Source organism: Cryptotermes secundus, unplaced genomic scaffold, assembly GCF_002891405.2.
Source record: "Cryptotermes secundus unplaced genomic scaffold, Csec_1.0 scaffold223, whole genome shotgun sequence".
NCBI lineage: Eukaryota > Metazoa > Arthropoda > Insecta > Blattodea > Kalotermitidae > Cryptotermes > Cryptotermes secundus.
Window position 1 is genome coordinate 1,368,339 of NW_019742556.1, and position 19,067 is coordinate 1,387,405.

Consider the following 19,067-nt stretch of genomic DNA (forward strand, 5'->3'; position numbering starts at 1 on the left):
GAGTCCTGGAGCTACCGCCGAGTTAGCCAGCAAGTAGTCAGTGGTATTCTGGCATTTGGAGTGTACTAATTGTGATACTGCAGATAGCAGTAACCGTAAATCTGTAATTTGGGTGATTGTAAGTGCGAATGTGAAATAAAATTCGCTATACCAAATACATCGTGAAGTTATTTGTCGCGTTATACGCCCGATCCGCGACAATATTAAGGTGGATCTTCGAGAGATAAGATGGGATGGATTGGATTGATCTGGCTCAGGGTAGGGACCACTGGAGTGCTCTTGTGAACACGGTAATGAACCTTCGGGTTCCATAAAGTGCTGGGAAATTCTTGAGTAGCTGCAGATTTGGCTTCTCCTCAAGAATGGCTCAGCTCCATAAGTAAGCAAGCCATGTTCATAACAAGGAACAAAGGATGGATTTAAGAATCAGTGACAACCTACGTACATCAGCTGTGGAATATCTTATAAACTGACAGGAGGATGAATAGCATCACACATTGTACTGTTTCCTAATTTATACTCTTTCCCGAATATTGCTAGGGCACGCGGTAGCGCAGTTGGTTGAGGAACTACGCTACAAGCCGGAAGGTTGTGGTTTCGATTCCCGATAAGGTCACTGGATTTTTCAATTTACGTAATACTTCCAGCCGCACTATGGCCCTGGGGTCGACTTAGCCTCTACCAGAAATCAGTACAAGGAATAGAGGTACAATTCAACATGTTTAAAAGGTTAATTTTTTAAGGAAAATTTATGACATCTAAACTTAGTGGCGATGAAATCATCTAACTGAATGGATCCCGAGAAAATGAACGTTCATGTTATTAAAATTTGTAATTTATTTTTTACAAAAAGGAACTGCACAAAAATATTTTTTTTTTGTAAACACCTTCCACTTTGTTATGAATATTTAGTACATTTCTGTCTGTCCTTCAATCCCTTTTTTTTTCTCTGAAAATTCCAAAGGGGAGGACAGATGCCTGTCTTCTCTCCTCCCCGCCCGGTGCCCATGGTGACAATTCTACTTCCGACAAAACGCTTTACATCCCGCGGGCCTCAAGATGGGACAGGACAAATCCAATTGAACGGCGTTTAACGTGCGAATTTGTGTACTGCACCAGTTAGTTGGAAACATCAAACAACAAATTATAACAAATATTGGGGTCACGACTGTCCCCTCCTTATGGCAACAGTTGGCGTCCTTGATGTGATGGCCCAACCTGCCTAAACACCGAGATGGCGCACGCGCCCGTGGACTATGAACTGGAGCTGGACGGCTTGTCACGGATCCTAAGTGTTTCCTCCCCACTGAATGCAGATCGAATACCAGAGACAAATTTTGTTTGTGGTTTACTTAACGACATTTTCAGCGTCTCGGACTGCAGAACATTGAATGACAGGATGGGCTGATGAACTGGAAAGAAGCGGCCGTAGCTTAGTCTAGGTACATGAACACACACTGCTAAGCGGCACATGAAACTATACAGGACGTTTGACAGCCTGACAGCCTACCGTGAATCGTTCGGCCAGTAAAGCGGAAGAGAGGGAAGTTCCTCGCGTCAAAGGATCCGCAACGTAATCGCTCCAATAAGCCAAGAAATCACACGCACAAAATCACCCAGATCACAGCAGATTATGGAAATGGTTCCTGTTATTGGGCACAAAATCCTTGCACCTCTATAAAATGTTCATAATGAAGCATCAACGTTAATTTTCGGAAAGAGAACCTGAAATATTAAAATCTGAACTCCGGTCTCCAGTGCAAACCGTCTAAAGGGCTTTAGGCCTTGCAGCGGTTTCATCCAATTTGTCTTAGTGAGCATCCAGCATTTTGGTTCGGTTCCTTTTAGTCCAATAACGAGCCTGTCTGTATTAACTCTATTTACGACTTTATGAATAATGTTTTCAATTATTATTTAGAATGGTAATACTCCTAAATTTATGTCAAAACTGTCTTCTAACTTCTCTTACACAACCAATTTTCATACAGTTACCGTAGATGAACGCCCAAGTTCGAATCACATTGGGGGAAAGCATTTTCACTTCTCCAAGTCGTCCAGACCGGCCCTAGGGTCCACCCAACCTCCCAGCCAATGGGTACCAATGGGCTATTTCCGCGGGGGCAAAGCGGTAGGGGCGTTAAGCTGACCACTCACCTCCATCTAGCACCGAGATCAAGAAAATGTGGATCTATACATCCACTCCCCCATACGCCTTCATGGCGTAGTTCTTCATTAGTTAAGCACAGGGACAACTTTACCTTATCGTTGATGAACACTCACTGCTCCAAGGTGTAACAAATACGTGACCGTTTCTACAAAGGAGATATGAAACTGAGTCATGACTACTTAGCGCACAAGTCAAATAGAGTAGCAATAGCAAAAGGGGTCGGCATACATCGCTTCATGCATTGTGTATAGGCTACCGGTTTGTGCATCGAAGGATCTGCATCTATCCTGGTTTTTGGTCTGTGTATTATAACGTTCAATGACGTTTCTGGCTTGTACATTTACACTTTCTTTTATTGCTAGTGGGGTGGGACTAAGTTCCTTTTACTGCGGCCACTCCTGGCCTATTGTACCGCACGCGGTAGCGCAGTTGGTTGAGGCACTATGCTACAAGCCGGAAGGTCACGGGTTCAAGTCCCGATGATGTCATTGGATTTTTTCAATTGACCTAATCCTTCCAGTCACACTATGGGGCCTGGGGTCCACTCAGCCTCTAACAGAAATGAGTACCAGGAATTAAATAATTTTCCTGGGGAGTAAAGCGCGGCTGGCGCGTAGGGCTGACAACCTTACCGCCATTTTCGAGCCGACTGTCTAGATAATGTGGGACCCTCAACGTCTCACAACCCTATGGACCTTCACGGCCTGTTACAGGGATAGCTTTACTTCTTACTTTTCAGCGTGGTTTTCTTACGTTTTCACAAGCAAACGCGCGACATAGAAATACTGTGGCGTATATGCTCCATGAAAGAACTGTGGTGGTATGGAAACAGCCGTTGCTATGTAGCTCCCGCAGCATACGCGTGAGCGCTGACGTCACACAACAGAAGGGATGATGCAGGCGGTGTTCTCTATGCAATCCGCTCCGAGGCTATATGACTCGACTGGCCGTGTTCTGTTCAGCGAGTGAGTGTAGTGCTGCTGAGGGTTCAGTTGTGGAGTGTTAACCAGCGGGCAACGGAAGCAGAAGAATCTCCACTGTCAAGATTTGTTAAGAGGAAACACCTAGTGAAAACACTGCAGATGAATAACCATTGTGATGAGCGGTTACCAAGTAAAGACTGGTGAAAGGAGGTTGTGAGGACTTAGTGTGAAGTAATTTGTAATGTGGAGATCAGTAATTGTGTTATAGTTGCTTGTAGTTACGACCTCTAAGTGGTCAATAAATCTATTCACCGATTCAAACCCCGTCTACAGTCACTACTACACGTGACAATACTATGAGCTGCGGGCCTCTGACAGTGAAGTGTCACAGCGGTGGAATTTTTGTACTCTAGGTGTGTTCACATATAGCGTGGTAGGTGGTTACCAACGTTTCTATGAAAACTGTTGCCACTATCTTCAAATTAAATATAGTAGCACAACCTACACAAGACAGCAACTCATCAGACGAACACCCTGAACTACTTGAAGGCCTGTTCCTGAGATCATTACAGTCGGTCGGCGAGGCAAGTTCCAGAATAATGCGTTAAAATAGTTCATAAATGCGTCTTCTTACCATCGCCTTCTCAATTCGTCACTCACAGCTATTCTACCATTCAATGCTTGATATAATGGAGTTTATGAATGTATCATTGAATACAATGAGAAACGTAAATGCAATACAAAAACCGAAACGACATCTCGCATTTGTACTTGTGTGGTTCGTTATCTGACCAAATGATAGATATCCAATTGGATAATACTTACGAACAAGGGACCCACGTCCTATTAGAACGTACAGCATCATCATTTACAGCACATTTGGTCGTCGACTTACGACCGGGCGCACTTACGACCACAAAAAAAAATGGAAAATAAAAGATTATAATGTAAAAGTTTTTAAAAATAAATTCTAAAGATGATAAAAAGATTAGAAAGGTTAAAAAATACTGTTAATAAATATATGGCCCACATACGACCAGATCGACTTACGACCTGTCAGACAGAACGGAAGTCGGTCGTTAGTATTCCAGTTTAAGCGTGTATACAACCTTATGATGAACCAAAAATAGGGCCGAAACACGTAGTGGGTAAAAACAAAACCATTATTAATACTATGCAGTTGTGATGATGGTATTATATGAATTGTAGAAATGAACAAAATCTTTGAATTTCAGATTCTAACCTAACATAATCTAAAATGAGAAGCGCATTACGATAACTGCTGCAGCCCACTTTATATAAGATGCGTTGGACTGGCAGAGGGGTGGGTGAGACTTCAAAACGCAGTGCTCGTGGGGGAGATTATTCTGTGCCCTCACACCATTACTTGTGAAAGTAGGGACTTCCGAGGAAGGACGAATGTAATCCCTGAATTCACAAAGTGGAATATTACAATCCTCATTTAAACTGTTCAAACCCAAATTTTAAATATGCCTTTGTGAACCTACACAGTTTCAGCAGTTATTGAACTATATGGAGCCAAAAACCTCAAAAATCTCTGAATGAAAACAAGATCACAAAGCAGCTCCAATAAATATTCTCTTTTATGGAAGGGTTTACCTTTCCTTGCATTTTGTCAGTCAGAGTCAGAGTCAGAGTCACGTTACCACTGACGGTCAGTCAGTCTGTCTGTCTTGGTGTCGAGCCCCAGCTGGGGCTCATGACCAGATATTTCTTTTGTATGAAATCTACTGTCCTGTCGCTAAACCCGTCGCTAAACGGTGACTCTGCAAACAGCGGTCGTTGCTAGGTAACGCCCGTAACATACACGCACACAACAATACAAGAACGGTGTTTTCTGCTGGTCCGTGCCGGGGGATTATAAGCGGTTCTGGGGCCTAGAGCCAAGACTTACTGACTGACTGACCGTCAGTCGCAATGTGACTTTCACTCTATGGTCATGAAGCCCAGATGGGGCTCGACACCAAGACTTACTTATTTACTTACTGACTGACTGACTGACTGACTGACCGACCGTCAGTTGCAATGTGACTTTGACTTTGACAGCCTATGCAATGGGTACCGGAAGCTCTTTCCTCCGGAGTAAAGCTACCTCCACGGCTAAGAATACGTGGAGCTGTATCTCCAATCCCTCACATGTAGTTTCCTCAAATGCCGACTAGGCCACGACCGCTTGCTTTTCAGACATTTTCCAACTCAACTATCATTCATCATTCTACCATTCCACGTTATAGAGTCCAGCTGCTGATAGCATCGTACAATAACCAATAACAAGAAGTTATGGGCAAAACTAATCGCCTACTTTCTTCTGATACGATGCGGATGAAATAGAAAAAGGAAAAAAAAATTAAGGGGAGTAAACGTAGACAATCACAGACAGCAAGGTGATTGATGTCATAAGCCTCCTTTTTTTTTTTTTTTCAGAAACAAGGAAAGTTGGCTATGAGATCACGTACTTCTGAATTCAGTGAACAGACGGGCAAGAGAAAGTTAGGGCACGGGTGTCACTAATCCAGTGGGAGACTAGACGCTTCCATGTAAAAGGAACGCTAATTAGCATTTAGGAACGGACTTCCATGAGTCTTCTACATAAGAGAATCAGAGGGGCAGTTTATTAGTGACAGTGTGACTCTGTTATTGCTCTGAATTCGCATGCTCCATCCGAAAACAAAAGGTGATGGAGCAGAGTTCTATGAGGACCTGGAGCATCTGTTACATAAACAAGTTAATGAGGACAACTCAGGGAGAATGCGATAGACGAGACGGGCACAAAACATATGAAATAAAAGAAATCCACATAGAATTGTATTCGAAAACCTGAAATAACGAGATCACTTGGCATATCTATGCCCAAATACTCCGTGTTCTGTAGTTCGCAAGCGAACTATAACGACCGAGCGACCGCCGCTTGTCGGCGAAGTTAGTGTCAACTTTGGCGGATAGAGGGTGTCCTGTGGTCAGCGCAACGGATCCCCATGACTGTTAATCTCGGTTTTCTAGACCGGAGCCGCTATTTCCTTGAAATGGCTCCTCAGTTGTCATCACGAGGCTAAGTGTAACCCGTTCCAGACCCACTACTTCTCAGAAAATCTGGTAGCGCCGGGAATCGAACCCGGGACCTCTGGATCTGTAGCCAGGAACTGACCACTAGACCACAGTGCTCATAAACTAACACGGGACTACACCCTAACCCCGCCCCCTTAGCCGACGACTAGTCGTCTGCACTATGACATGACCAATACTTTGAACTCACCGGATTCTTGCAAATCAACATATTTTCAGTTTCTGACTGAAGTTCTGGATTTAGACAGATAGCTCGAGACCGGTTATGTACGCTGAGCTTCTTCGTAATTTTCCTCAGTCCCCCTAAATTTTTTTTTAACCGCTTAGTGGGGGGCGGGGGTGGAGTCCAGCTGGGTCCACTCGGCACGGCGGCCACTGACTGGCCTATTGTAGCCTGCTCCGGGTGATTATGATGGAGAATTTGGTGGAATTAAGATCAGCAGGGGAAACCGAAGTACTCGGAGAAAACCCGCCCCAACGTAACTCTGTCCACCACAAATCCACTTGGCCAGACCCGGGATCGAACCCGGGCCGCAGCGGTGGGAAACCAGCGACTAACCACTTGAGCTATAGCGCGGCCATCCCTCTAAGAAAATTCCGGGACAATACGTTAAATAGGGCCCCTACAGCTTCATCTGCACCCTCTTGAATCAATTATTCGTAAATCATCCTCTCACTCGACACTATACAATCTCAGACACGGAAAGAACTGGCAGCTAAATACAATCGGAAGAAGGCCCGCTGACAAAACAGAGATACACGGGTAACATTAGAGAAATACAGATCGGCTTGTGAACAGGACACTGAGTGTGTCCACTGAGCAAGCACTTCGACTGCAACGGTAAAAAAAATTGTACCAACTTCCTGATATTTTCGTGATAATGGTTCTTCAAAAAATCAATATACTATATCAGTTAATTGAACACAACTATTTTGTATATCTGTTGCTGCTATTTCACCCACTGAAGCGTGAAATTCATACAAACAATATTAAAAGATTTAGCTCCACCCTTATTGAGGAAACCTCTTCCATCGCATAGACCAACTGGTTAATGCTATTACGTAAATAACTGAAACAAGTAAATACGCTAAATGACAAAATACAGTTTTTCAGCGTTAAAATATGTGGTATATAAGCAACCACGCTTTAAGGGCTACACAAATATGTTATATATTATAATAGTTATATTACTGCAATATTTGGGTTCCAAGACAAGCATTTTCAATAAATTGTTTTTTTATATTATTTTCTACTTTGCTATATTTGATTTAGGAACTTCTATTACTAAACCTGCTAACACTCCGTCCGCAAGTCGTCGCAAACAAGTTCTGTATAGAATTTTTGCGGCTTTTACAGCTGTAAGAAAACAGAACATTACAAACAGCACTTCCTAGCTCTAGGAATGGAATCCCCCGCTCTTGTACGTGACAGTATGCGAACTGTGTCCCCTGCGAGAAGCACACTGTAGACAACTATAAATTCACGGAGTTCATATTCCAAACCGTGGTTCGGTTCGTGAGTGGGGTCGGAAAAGAAGGCGATTTCCAAACCTCTCCTCTGTTCTTCACTTTATTTCATAATTTAGCATCCATGGCTACAGATCCAAAGGTCCCGGGTTCGATTCCCGGCACTACCAGATTTTCTGAGAAGTACTGGGTCAGGAACGGGGTCCACTCGGCCTCGTGAGGACAATTGAGGAGCTAGTTCAAGGAAATAGTGGCTCCGGTCTAGAAAACCGAAATTAACGGCCGTGGTGATCCGTTGCGCTGACCATGTGACACCCTCTATCTGCAAAAGTTGACACTAACTTCGCCGACAAGCGGCGGTCGCTCGGTCGGTATAGTTCGCTTTCGGACTATAGGCCACGTTTGAAAATCGTCCATTATCTAACTAGCGCTAGACGCCCCCTCCACCACCCTATCCCGCACAGCGCAGTTGGTAGAGAACACCTTGCGACTCATCGATCTAAACTGGCAGATTCTTACGCAGTGTTTTACACCCGGGGTTACGTGCTAATCTTTCAGGTAGAAGTAAAATTGTTCCTGTTCTTAACTAAATAAGCACCATGCCATGAAGACGTATGGGGGAGTTGAGGTATAGCTCCACCATACTTGACCTCGGAACTAGATGGAGGTGAGTAGTCAGATTTATACACCGGCCGCTTCAACCAGAGGAAAACGCCTCTGGTACCATCGGATGGGTGTCTGGACAAGCCCCATATCGGGTATGGGCATTTATGGAGTAAACGAAACGGTAAACGAACCCCAGCCGTCCAGCCAGTGGACCGTCGCTGTACCGACTGAGATATCTCGGCTCCTGGTAATCGTTCAACTATTCGCAAAATGTTTTCAATGAGAAGAAATTCCTGACAACTCATTCAACTTCAAACGATATTCTAGCCAGCTAATATCTTACAATTTTACACGCACACAGAGTTGGCCCGAAAGCGAACAAACATGAAACAGATACAGCCGGCTGGACTGAGGGACATACAGGTACGTAACGTACATCTATCTAGCGCCTGAAGAAGTTCTATCAGTGGTTTCGTGTTATTTGAGCTGCCTGAATATTTACTGTGTTAAAAAGTATATGTAGCTGTCTCGTCGCCAAAATGCAGGGCAAAATCGTGACATAGAGATATGAAACAGGTGTTTTGAAAATGTGGCACAGTTCAACAAATCAAAACCTGATTCAGGAGAAAATTAAGAGGAGATTTAACTCGGGTTATACTTGCTACCATTCAGTGCAGAAACTTTTGTCTTCTTGTCTGCTGTCCAAAAACATAAAAATTAGAATATACAAAACTATAATTTTGCCTGTGGTTCTGTATGGGTGTGAAACTTGGCCTCTGACATTAAGGGAGGAACATAGACTGAGGGTGTTTGAGAACAGGGTGTTAAGGAGAATATTTGGACCGAAGAGAGATGAAGTGACAGGAGGTTGGAGAAAACTGCATAATGAGGCGCTTCATAACTTCTTCTCCAAGCATAATTAGAACGATCAAGTCAAGGAGAATGAGGTTGGCAGGGCATGTAGCACGAATGGAGAAGAAGAGGAATGCATATAGGATACCGGTAGGAAAGCCAGAAGGAAAGGGACCACTGGAAGACTAAGGCGTAGGTGGGTGGCCAATATTAAAATGGATCTTAGAGAGATAGGATGGGATGGTATGGACTGGATTGATCTGGCTCTGGACAGGGACCAGTGGAGGGCTCCTGTGAACACGGTAATGAACTTTCGGCTTCCATAAAATGCTGGGATTTTCTTGTGTAGCTGCAGAATTGGCGGCTCCTCAAGAAGGGCTCAACTCCATGAGCAAGTAAATGAATGCTGAATTTATCTTGTACCATGGTCAGTAACCGTAAATAAATGATTAAACGAGTAAACGAATGTGGAGTAATTAAATGAGCAAATAAAGAAATGATAACCCGTATTCGGTGACAGGTTTTGATGATGAAATGTGTGTACGCACTGGAAAACCAATCACAACTGATAATTCTATACTACGGTAAAAAAAAATGTAAAACCACACACACCAGTACTCATGGACGTCGGTTATTTTGAAGCGGCCTTGGCTAGCCAAGTAGTGAAACGGGCCCAGTGCTTATGGTCAGTATGGGAGCTTACCCCATTCTGCTAGACAATATGCTTCTGTTGGTTGGTAATATTTGACAGCTCGTATAGAAAGATTCGTACCAGTAAAAAAAAAACCCTGACCAAGGCTGTTAAAAACATCCTAGCTTATAGTTTCCAGTTTCAAAATAAATAATAGCTGAAGCAATGGATAAATACTCACATTAAACGTGACCAATCCGCATGGCAGACACCCAACTATTTCACGTCACTTTCAGATCCGTAATGTGTAAAAGAAACTCTTTTTAAACCACTGCAGTTCGACAGGAGCGGACAGGAGCACTGTTTAATTAGAAACGATTACAAAACTCCACTATTCCAACTTTTTCCATTTATTTGGGAGAACACACGTTTATTAATCACCTTCAAGGAACACTGATACACACACTCACGAAGTTTTTTTTATCTTTGAAAACAGAAATAATCACTGATCGTTTCATTGAATAACAAACTCAAATATCCAATTAAATTTAGAAAACATACTCCTTCCTAATAAATCATACGAAAACAAAGGCACATATTAGTAACCAATAAATAAATAATACTAAATATAGGCCATACACGAACGTAACCATCTAAGGACGCTTTTAACGAAAACACTGCTTTCCCATTCTCTCACTACCCAGCGAACTGACTGTGCAGGCGGTTATCTGTCGCGCCTTCTCTATTTCTCTATCCTCGATAGCACTCCCGATAAATGCCGAAGTAGTTCGGCTCTCTTCGTGCTATCGAGTCAGTGAATTCATACACTATGGAGTTTAAATCGGAAATTTGTTACTTCGAAGCCACGTCATATCTAACGTTCACCATATCATTGAGAGTAATGTACATCGTATTGTTAGGCGCACCTCGGTGGTGTAGGTCGGCATAATATGTAAAACAAGCTTTCGATAGCGAAAAACACTTTTGTAACTGTGAAACAAAATAAAGATAAATATGTATATATACGTATATACACGTATGCAGTTGAAGTCTAGCAGTCGCCGGGTTCAGTTGTTGCGAGTGAATTGCGAACGTGAAGAAGACGTTATAAGTTCAGTTGAAGTATAGCAGCCGTGCAGCCGTGGAAGAAGAAGAACCGAACGCGTGGTCAGAAGAGTTTATGTGTGATAATCAGTGATAGTTTGTGATAACCAGGGCCCAGATTTTGATGACCTGAAAATACTTAAAAAATTACCTATAAAATGACCGAAAAAACCAGAAAAATGACCTAAAGGAGAAAAGAAAGAACACTTCGCTTCCATGTTATTCACATTTCAGAAAACATATGAAGAAAAATAACCTAAAACGGCCAAAAATGACAAGAAATGCCCTTAAAAGTAAAAAAAAAATTACCTATAAAATTTACATTTCTGTAACCAGCAGCTCATATCCGAAAGCATCGCATAGGATACAAGGAAAAAAAGATGACATGTCATCAAAATCCAGGCCCTGGTTATAACATCACGTCAAACTGTTTGCAAGCCGTTCTTGAACAAATAAACCGATGAGCTCATGAGCTTATATTCCATATATAACTTGAACCAAACAAAACATACCAAAAACGTCCAGAACGTAAGTGGCATTCCCGAACAAATCCTTTTTAAGTTACAACCTCAATATCGAACTCTCGCGAAATTCACAAGAAAGCGTACGAACCATTTAATTTTACCGGTCCCTATCAAAATAACAAACGGCTCAAGAGCTGTCTGTAGGCCCCTAAACTCATATACATCATACCACCGCCTCGTCATGCCACACGACTACTATCTTTTCGTTGTCAAACGAGAGCAAAGACCATGCACGGATTATATAGCATTATATAGAAGGCAGCTGACATAAATTGCTCAATATTCACGCTGGCTGGTGAAAAAAGAACTGATACAAGTGTGGTTACGCAACATATTACAATTGAATATTCCCGTAATCTACAAATTCATAAAACTGTTTAAAGATCACAGATTATAATGACCATAGATTATAAATGGGCGCACCCGAAATTGATATGAAATATTTTCGTCCCTAGACCGTGGTTACTCATCTGTGGACACGAGAGCACGCATCCGCGACTATTGGTCACGGAAATGGGACTAGTACAGTCATGGATTAACTACGTAGGTACGGAGCAGTGATACCAATTTAAGTGGCGGTTTCGTATTTGATGAAGTGGGGAATGCCTCTGTTTTCAAATAAGTTTTGTCCCAAAAAGCCTACTCCCAGAAAAGTGGAATTGTCAGTACTTAATAAGGAACTTGGGCCTGAGAAAGCGTTACAAGACCTGGGCTTAGAAATTGGACCGATAAGGTTGAAATTGGGAGATCAGGAATCACTTTTTGACAACGGAGAATGGTTACCAGGTAACAGAAATAGTATGAATTGTTATTTATTATGACGTGCAGTGTTACTTAATGTTTTAAACAGTACCCTTTGATTAGTAATGAGCACACAATGTTGAAACTTGTACAGGTACTGTCTGTGTAAATCTGCACTAATGAAGCAGTAGCTGTAATTCTTTAATTGCACCTCAGTTGAAACTGACTAAATCAATTTTCACGATCCATTTCGGGTTTTAAAGGTGTGATGATACCAAAGATAGTGCTTTATAACGTGGTTGAGTAAAAGTGTACAAATTACGTCATCTTTCACAATAAAATAAACTTTTCTTCCGAAACATCTTTTGTCATATATAGGTATGAAATGGAAACGTTTATTCAACTTGTTCAGGTTCAACGCCTGTGTCACTACAGTTCTTCTGATAGCTTATTCAGAACGTTAAAAAATTGTTTCTGTAATCAGTAAACTAAACTGAAAAAAATCATATACACATACATAGGTAAGTTCTATGTACATATGAGTTTTATTGAAGTCTGTAGGACCCTTTGCTTATACCTTTTTTATATTATTTTCTTTGCACCACCCATTATAAACTTATGATCCATTGTATGCTTTCTTTGGTACAAATAACAAGAATTTGCATATTTTTTCTGTATATATTTTTGCAAACCATATATATCCATAGCACAGGCATCATGTTATTTGTCTGTTCAGCGTACAAAATTTGTATGCCTAAAAGTGGAAACATGGAACTTGATGGCAAATTACAAAACATTTTATTATTTTATTAAGATTGCACATCTCATCCTTGAATAATTAAATTTTAGTTGTGTATTGTTTCCAGAGACTGGGCCTGTGAGTGGCACACACAAAGAAAATCATAAACTCAGGCAATATGTACAACAACTTGAAGATGAAAACAATTTATTGAAACTAAAGTATGAAATATTACTGGATATGGTATGTGCTATGATTCTTTATGATATGTTTGATTGGAAAACTGATAAAAAATCAATAGCTATATTGTATTCATGGCTCCAATAACTGAAACTTTGTGTGGAACGTTTTATATTTTGTTTCTATGTATGTCATACACAGAATATTATGATGGGTAGGAGGGCATGGCACCAAAACAGCTGAGATATTTTGCAGTGAGTGTCACATATGTGTGAATCTAGTTTGAAAAATTGAATTTGGAATGAACATATGCTACATATGATGGTATGCAAATGTTTTTTATTCCAAGATATACAGATCAGATGTTGCCTAGTGATCAGTTTTCAAGGTGTCTTCTAATGTAACATTGCTTGTGATTTCTCATAGCTGACGCAGACAACAGCAGAATCACATTTGCAAGAGAAACAAATGGAACAATTGCAGAAACAAGTTCTGAACTCTTCAAGAATACCTCGAACAAAGAGGTAGACAATTTCAAGTTCTTCAGGATTATAGGAGTTATTTCCAGTATCACACTGGAGACTTTGTCTTGTATACGTGGGTGTATTAAAAGAATAAACAAGGTGTGAACCGAGAGCTATGGTAATCTGTTATCTCTTCTGTCATTGCAAAGCTATAAATGTATAAGTGTAAGATGATTTGAAGGGTTAGCCAAGCAAAAACCCAGCATGAAGCTGTGCTTGGTGCCTGCTTCATGCTGGTTTCCTGTTTGACTTCTCATCAACCCAGAAGATGGAAGTAATATTTTCATCTGAAACATTAGCTCACTCCACCAGACCACATGACGTTATATGCCAGAGGACAAAACTTTTCATAACCACTGCAATGAGAATCTCATATCTTTGTTAGGAAGCTAGGAAGGAGATTGGAATACCAGATTAAAGCACGAAAATTTTAGGTTCTCAGTGACAGCAACCATGAGGATTACTATTATTATTATTATTATTATTTATTTTGACTCAAATGGGGTTTTACCCAGTGGCAGTGCTACTACAATAAAACAAAACACACAAATAACATACATCACACAAAATAACACACCACACTCAAACTAAACTACACGAACAATAAGGACACACTACACACAATGCATACAATGCCATCTGGGATGTGATGCTGCTGTTTCTGGTGGAAGTTCTTCCAAGATCTGCCAGGGCAAAAATATCATGTCCTGGAAGGCAACAGTGTTCCAACATGTGCACATTCGGGTTTATTTTTAGAATTACAAGATCATGACGTTAAAGGGCTTTCCATTAGTGACTGAATAAGTACATGTTTAAATATTGGTATGACTGAAGGTGGGGAGGCAAGATACCGCAGTCAGTATAGTGACTGGCTATAGGCTGGATGACTGAGGGGTCAGAGTTTGAGTCCCAGTAGGGTCAAGAATTTTCTCTTCTCCATGTCTCCAGACCGGCTCTGGAATCCACCCAGCTTCCTCTCCAAGGGGTACTGGGTTCTCTTCCTCCGGGGGTAAAATGGCCGGGGCGTGAAGCTGACCACTCACCTCAAGCTAGTGCCAAGGTCAAGAAAATGTGGATCTATACTTCCACTCCCCCATACACCTTCATAAGGTAGTAGTTAAGCACAGGGCCAACTTTATTCTCTACTTTTATTAGTGAAGGTCAGATTCATACAATGGACTTAGTCCCACCCCAGTAGCAATAAAAAAATACCCTAATGTGTGTTATTTTTTGATAAACTGATGGGCAGACAAATATTTTGGTACCAAGAGAAAGATCATCATTTTCTGGCGAATTGCATACTTTCTTCTTTTTCCGCAAGTTATTAAAAATTCTGTTTAATATTAAGTTGAGCGTGATACCCAACAAATAGCAATTCCTTCCTCATCGGCCCTCATCGACTTCCGTGAAATAATTGTTTCAATTTATAGAACATTCGCAATGTTGGTAATATTGGTCAAAATGCTGAAAATAGATTCAAGATGGCTCTCTTAAATGTTTGAGATGGCGCAAGTGAAATCAATTTTGAAGAGTTCATTTTTATTTGCCTTACGGGATAAGAGCAGACCAATTAGGTACATTTGTTTGAAATAGTTCATTTATATGAAATTAATCCTATTAGCGATACAGTGCGAAGGAGTCAATCCAACGAGGTGACCTATGTCTTGTTATTCGTTCAGTTTGAGTATGAAAATATTCGTGAGTATCCGTTTATTTGAAATCGAAGTAGTGCCGAACTTTGTAACTAAGCCAACAAAACGGAAGAGATTAAGGCATAATGGAATTATTTTTAACTAATATTACACTACTCGTGCTACATTTCACCGCTTTTGATAAAAGTACTGCCGTTTTTAATAACTTAAAACAGCGGTAGCGCTAAGAAGAAAGCAGTTAAGATGATTTCAGACTAAGCTATTTTTTTCACTTTTCGGATCAGACGGTCAAGATCACATCATGGGAAATATTGTACTGGAAAACGAATACAGTGTCATTACGGTTTTGAAACGTTTTCCCGAAAAAGGAATAAGAGATATTTCCAAGTATGTTGAAGCCAGTTTTTCTTCAGTGACATTTCAGGATATTGTTCTCAATAATGACCTGGTCACCAGTTTTTTCACTTCAACTGCGTGATTGAATTCCAGGCTAGTTCATATGGGATTTGTAGTATACAAGATGGCATTCAACAGGCTTTCTCACAGTAGTACAATTTTCACTGTCCATTCTCATTACACCAAGTGTTAGACATTTCTGTGTCATGCAGTGAAAGTAGAATGGACAATTTATGGCCTAAGTACCAAAGGACTGTCTCACTTCACCCTAAGAATGGAAAAGGATCGACTGTATCAGTTTAATTGAAATTCTGTCAGTAACTTCTCAATAGAACTGTAACATCCTCAAATTTGAACAAAAATAGTAATAAGCACTTAAACACTTTTTCTAGTGGTTATCTAATGTCAGCTTGACAAAGGAAATAATATGACCAAGTTAAATATTGCCAATTAATTACACAATCCAGTAACAGTGAAACATTTACTTACTTATTTACTCAAGGAGCTGAGCCCTTTTTGAGGAGCCGCCAATTCTGCAGCTACTCAAGAATTTCCCAGCATTTTATGGAACCCGAAGGTTCATTACCATGTTCACAAGAGCCCTCCACTGGTCCCTATCCTAAGATCTATCCAATCCATACCATCCTGTCCAAGATCCATTCTAATATTGTCCACCTACCTACACCTTGGTCATCTGTGGTCTCGTTCCTTCCGGCTATCCCACCAACATCCTATATGCATTCCTCGTTCCCCCATTCGTGCTACATGACCTGCCCACCTCATCATCCTTCACTTGATCATTCTAATTATACTTGGAGAAGAGTACAAGCTATGAAGCTCCTCATGCAGTTTTCTCAAACTTCCTGTCACTTCATCCCTCTTCAGTCCAAATATTTTCCTTAACACCCTGAGTCTATGTTCTTCCCTTAATGTCGAGACCAAGTTTCACACCCATACAGAACCACAGGCAAAATTATAGTTTTGTATATTCTAATTTTTGTTTCTGGACAGCAGTGAAATATAGTTTCAGAAAATGAGTGGGCAGACCCATAACAGATCACTGTGGGGCAAACCATTTGGTGTAGTTGCAACGATATTTTAAATCAGTATTCCTTTAAATGAGCATGAAACATTTATTTTTAGTCATATTTGTGCTGTTACTCTTCTCGGAGCATGGAAGTGTTGGAGACGCCTCCACCAAATAGTGCACTAATAATTAGCAACTATCATGTGCAAGTGTATACATAATAGTATCATACATTCATGCTCAATCTTCACATTCAAATTTCATTCCATACTGCTTATCAGTATGAATCATGCCCCTATTATTAAGCTGGAATTTAATTTACCTACATGAAAAAGTCTCCATTCCCAGTCTTACTGAATGTTCGTATGTGTATTTTTTTAGCCACAGCTATGTGCGCAGCACTGTATCAGGGCGTGGAAATAGGCATCAGGCCTGAGCCTTAGCACCCAAGTAGGAGAGTGGTCAGGTTCATGCACCAGCAATCCCAGGGAGAGCCCATTGGCATCACCTGGTCCAAGAGTAATTCTACCACTGCCAGGCCATTTTTTCCTCCCCCAGATGTCGTGTAGTTGCTCAATAAATGTGAACTGGAAAAGGAAAAATGTACTCTGTACTTTGCATAGCAACTAGCTATGGGCTGGATGATTGATGGGTCACAGTTCAAGTCCTGGTAGGGTGAAGAACTTTCTCCAGGTCTTCCAGACCAGCTTTGGGGTCCACCCAACCTCCTATACAATGGCTGCTGGAGGCTCTCTCTCCAGGGGTAAGTGGCCAGGGTGTGAAGCTGGCCATTCACCTTAAGCTAGTGCCAAGGTCAAGAAAAATACATCACATTCCCATACCCTTTCATGGCATAGTGCTTATTTAGTGCACAGGGACTTTACCTTGTATAATATACTTTTTTTTACCTCCATGTTTATTTAAGCTTATGGAACACACTAGGGCTTCTTGTGCCAATGTTTGCTACATGGTACCATTATAGCAAATCCATTCACAGATCACCTGGATATTTCATGTTAAACACTGATATTAAGTAGTATGTATGCAGTGGCTCAGGTCTGGTCAAGTGGGATTTGTAGTGGACAAAGTGGCAGGTTTTCTCCTTGTACTTCAGTTCCCCTGCCAATCACCCTCACCTGTCATCTGGGGCTGGTACAATAGGCCAGAAGTGGCCGCAGTACAAGGGACTTAGTCCCACCCCACCAGTAATAATAATAAAAATAGTACGTAAAATCATATTACACAGTTTCTACATTTTATCTAACCTGGGATAGCTGTCAATTTACTGACTACGTTACAGGCTAGATTACCAGGAAGTGTGGGTTCAATCCCTGTCATAGGAGATTGAATCTCCCTACAATGACCAGACCAGCACTAGGTCCCACTCAGCCTCCTCTACAACAGATGATGAAAGTAGAAAGGGCTTGAAGCAACTGACCACTCACATGCAGTGCACAGATTAAGAATGTTGCAACTATACATCCACTTCTCCACAGATATTCATGGCATGGTGCTTAGTTTATTGAAAACCTCATTTTAAAACTGTGTGCAATGTGATTTCATGGCAGAACCAAATATTTAATGAATTAGTATGTAAATTTATATTGTGACCATGATTTGACAACAGGAATTAAATTTATTACACATTCAGGGCCATTGCTATTACAAGAATTCTTTAGAGCCATGTGATTAGAATACCACTGTAGTTGGACCACGCAATTTAGAAATGATTATAGCTCGACAAGAGTTTCAGAACATCTGCATGAATGTCCGTTGTTGTGGCCAACTAGACACAACACAATTTCCATTCTGAAATAAAGCATCTGCTACAGCTTATCTGTGGATGATACCATCTATAGAACTCCACTAATTATGAATTTTTCTTCCAGGCTTGGAGTCCGTTCAGCTCACATAAGTACTGAAAAGTCAGATGAACTTGATAAACCTGTAGAGTATTCAAAAAGCAAAGCATACACATGGAAGGCACAGAAGACCAGAAGTGGAGGTCACCTTGACAACTATCCTTCATACCAGCCATACATCGTTTCTGGTTGCCTAACTGTATTTCTACTTTACTTCTGCGTCTTTAGGGAAGAAAACGACATTGATGAAGAACTAGGGAAAACCTTGTATGACAGGATAGAAGGACTGGAGGAGAGGCAGTTGCAAATAGCACTCAAACATAATCTGGAGAACAGGCAGGATACTTCAGCAATAGTAGAGAGGTTGAAAGAGCTGCAGAAGAAATAGTGTATAAAAAGGCACATTATTTGAAAATAAAGGCATGTAATTAATACCACATATATCCTTTTATTTCTACATATTACCTGTGACAATCTCCATGAACATTTCCTCCATACATGAAGAATAACAGAAGTATGAAAGGACCCCTCCAAATAAAAACACCCATCCTTAAGGGGGGCAGGGGACAGCATAACACAAAAGATTGG

The 19,067-nt window shown here is 41.0% G+C and overlaps 3 protein-coding genes across 4 annotated transcripts in view; 2 read left to right on the forward strand and 1 right to left on the reverse strand.

Moving 5' to 3' along the window:
- The window catches only part of LOC111873325, a 104,148-nt gene extending 93,709 nt beyond the window's left edge, over nt 1-10,439 (reverse strand). For both annotated transcript variants that reach the window (XM_033755048.1, XM_023867956.2), the window contains exon 1: nt 9,972-10,439. The gene's annotated coding sequence lies outside the window, so the exon portion shown is untranslated. The remainder of the gene's footprint in view (nt 1-9,971) is intronic.
- Nucleotides 10,440-11,899: 1,460 nt separating this feature from the next.
- Nucleotides 11,900-13,664, forward strand: LOC111873327 (protein chibby homolog 1). Its single transcript, XM_023867958.2, has 3 exons — nt 11,900-12,144; nt 12,966-13,081; nt 13,445-13,664. The coding sequence occupies exons 1-3, from the start codon at nt 11,949-11,951 to the stop codon at nt 13,544-13,546; spliced, it is 414 nt and encodes a 137-aa protein (XP_023723726.1). The 5' UTR covers nt 11,900-11,948; the 3' UTR covers nt 13,547-13,664.
- A 1,344-nt stretch (nt 13,665-15,008) lies between these two features.
- On the forward strand, nt 15,009-18,916 carry LOC111873319. The gene is made up of 2 exons (XM_023867928.1): nt 15,009-15,116; nt 18,507-18,916. The coding sequence occupies exons 1-2, from the start codon at nt 15,037-15,039 to the stop codon at nt 18,865-18,867; spliced, it is 441 nt and encodes a 146-aa protein (XP_023723696.1). The 5' UTR covers nt 15,009-15,036; the 3' UTR covers nt 18,868-18,916.
- Nucleotides 18,917-19,067: the final 151 nt, after the last annotated feature.

Bases quoted from the DNA above. Each gene is read 5' to 3' on its own strand.
- LOC111873319 (XM_023867928.1), top strand. From the start codon at position 15,037: ATGTTTGAGATGGCGCAAGTGAAATCAATTTTGAAGAGTTCATTTTTA. The intron at 15,117-18,506 runs GTACATTTGTTT...TTTTTCTTCCAG, and splicing joins GATAAGAGCAGACCAATTAG to GCTTGGAGTCCGTTCAGCTC.
- LOC111873327 (XM_023867958.2), top strand. From the start codon at position 11,949: ATGAAGTGGGGAATGCCTCTGTTTTCAAATAAGTTTTGTCCCAAAAAG. The intron at 12,145-12,965 runs GTAACAGAAATA...TATTGTTTCCAG, and splicing joins CAACGGAGAATGGTTACCAG to AGACTGGGCCTGTGAGTGGC. The intron at 13,082-13,444 runs GTATGTGCTATG...GATTTCTCATAG, and splicing joins ATGAAATATTACTGGATATG to CTGACGCAGACAACAGCAGA.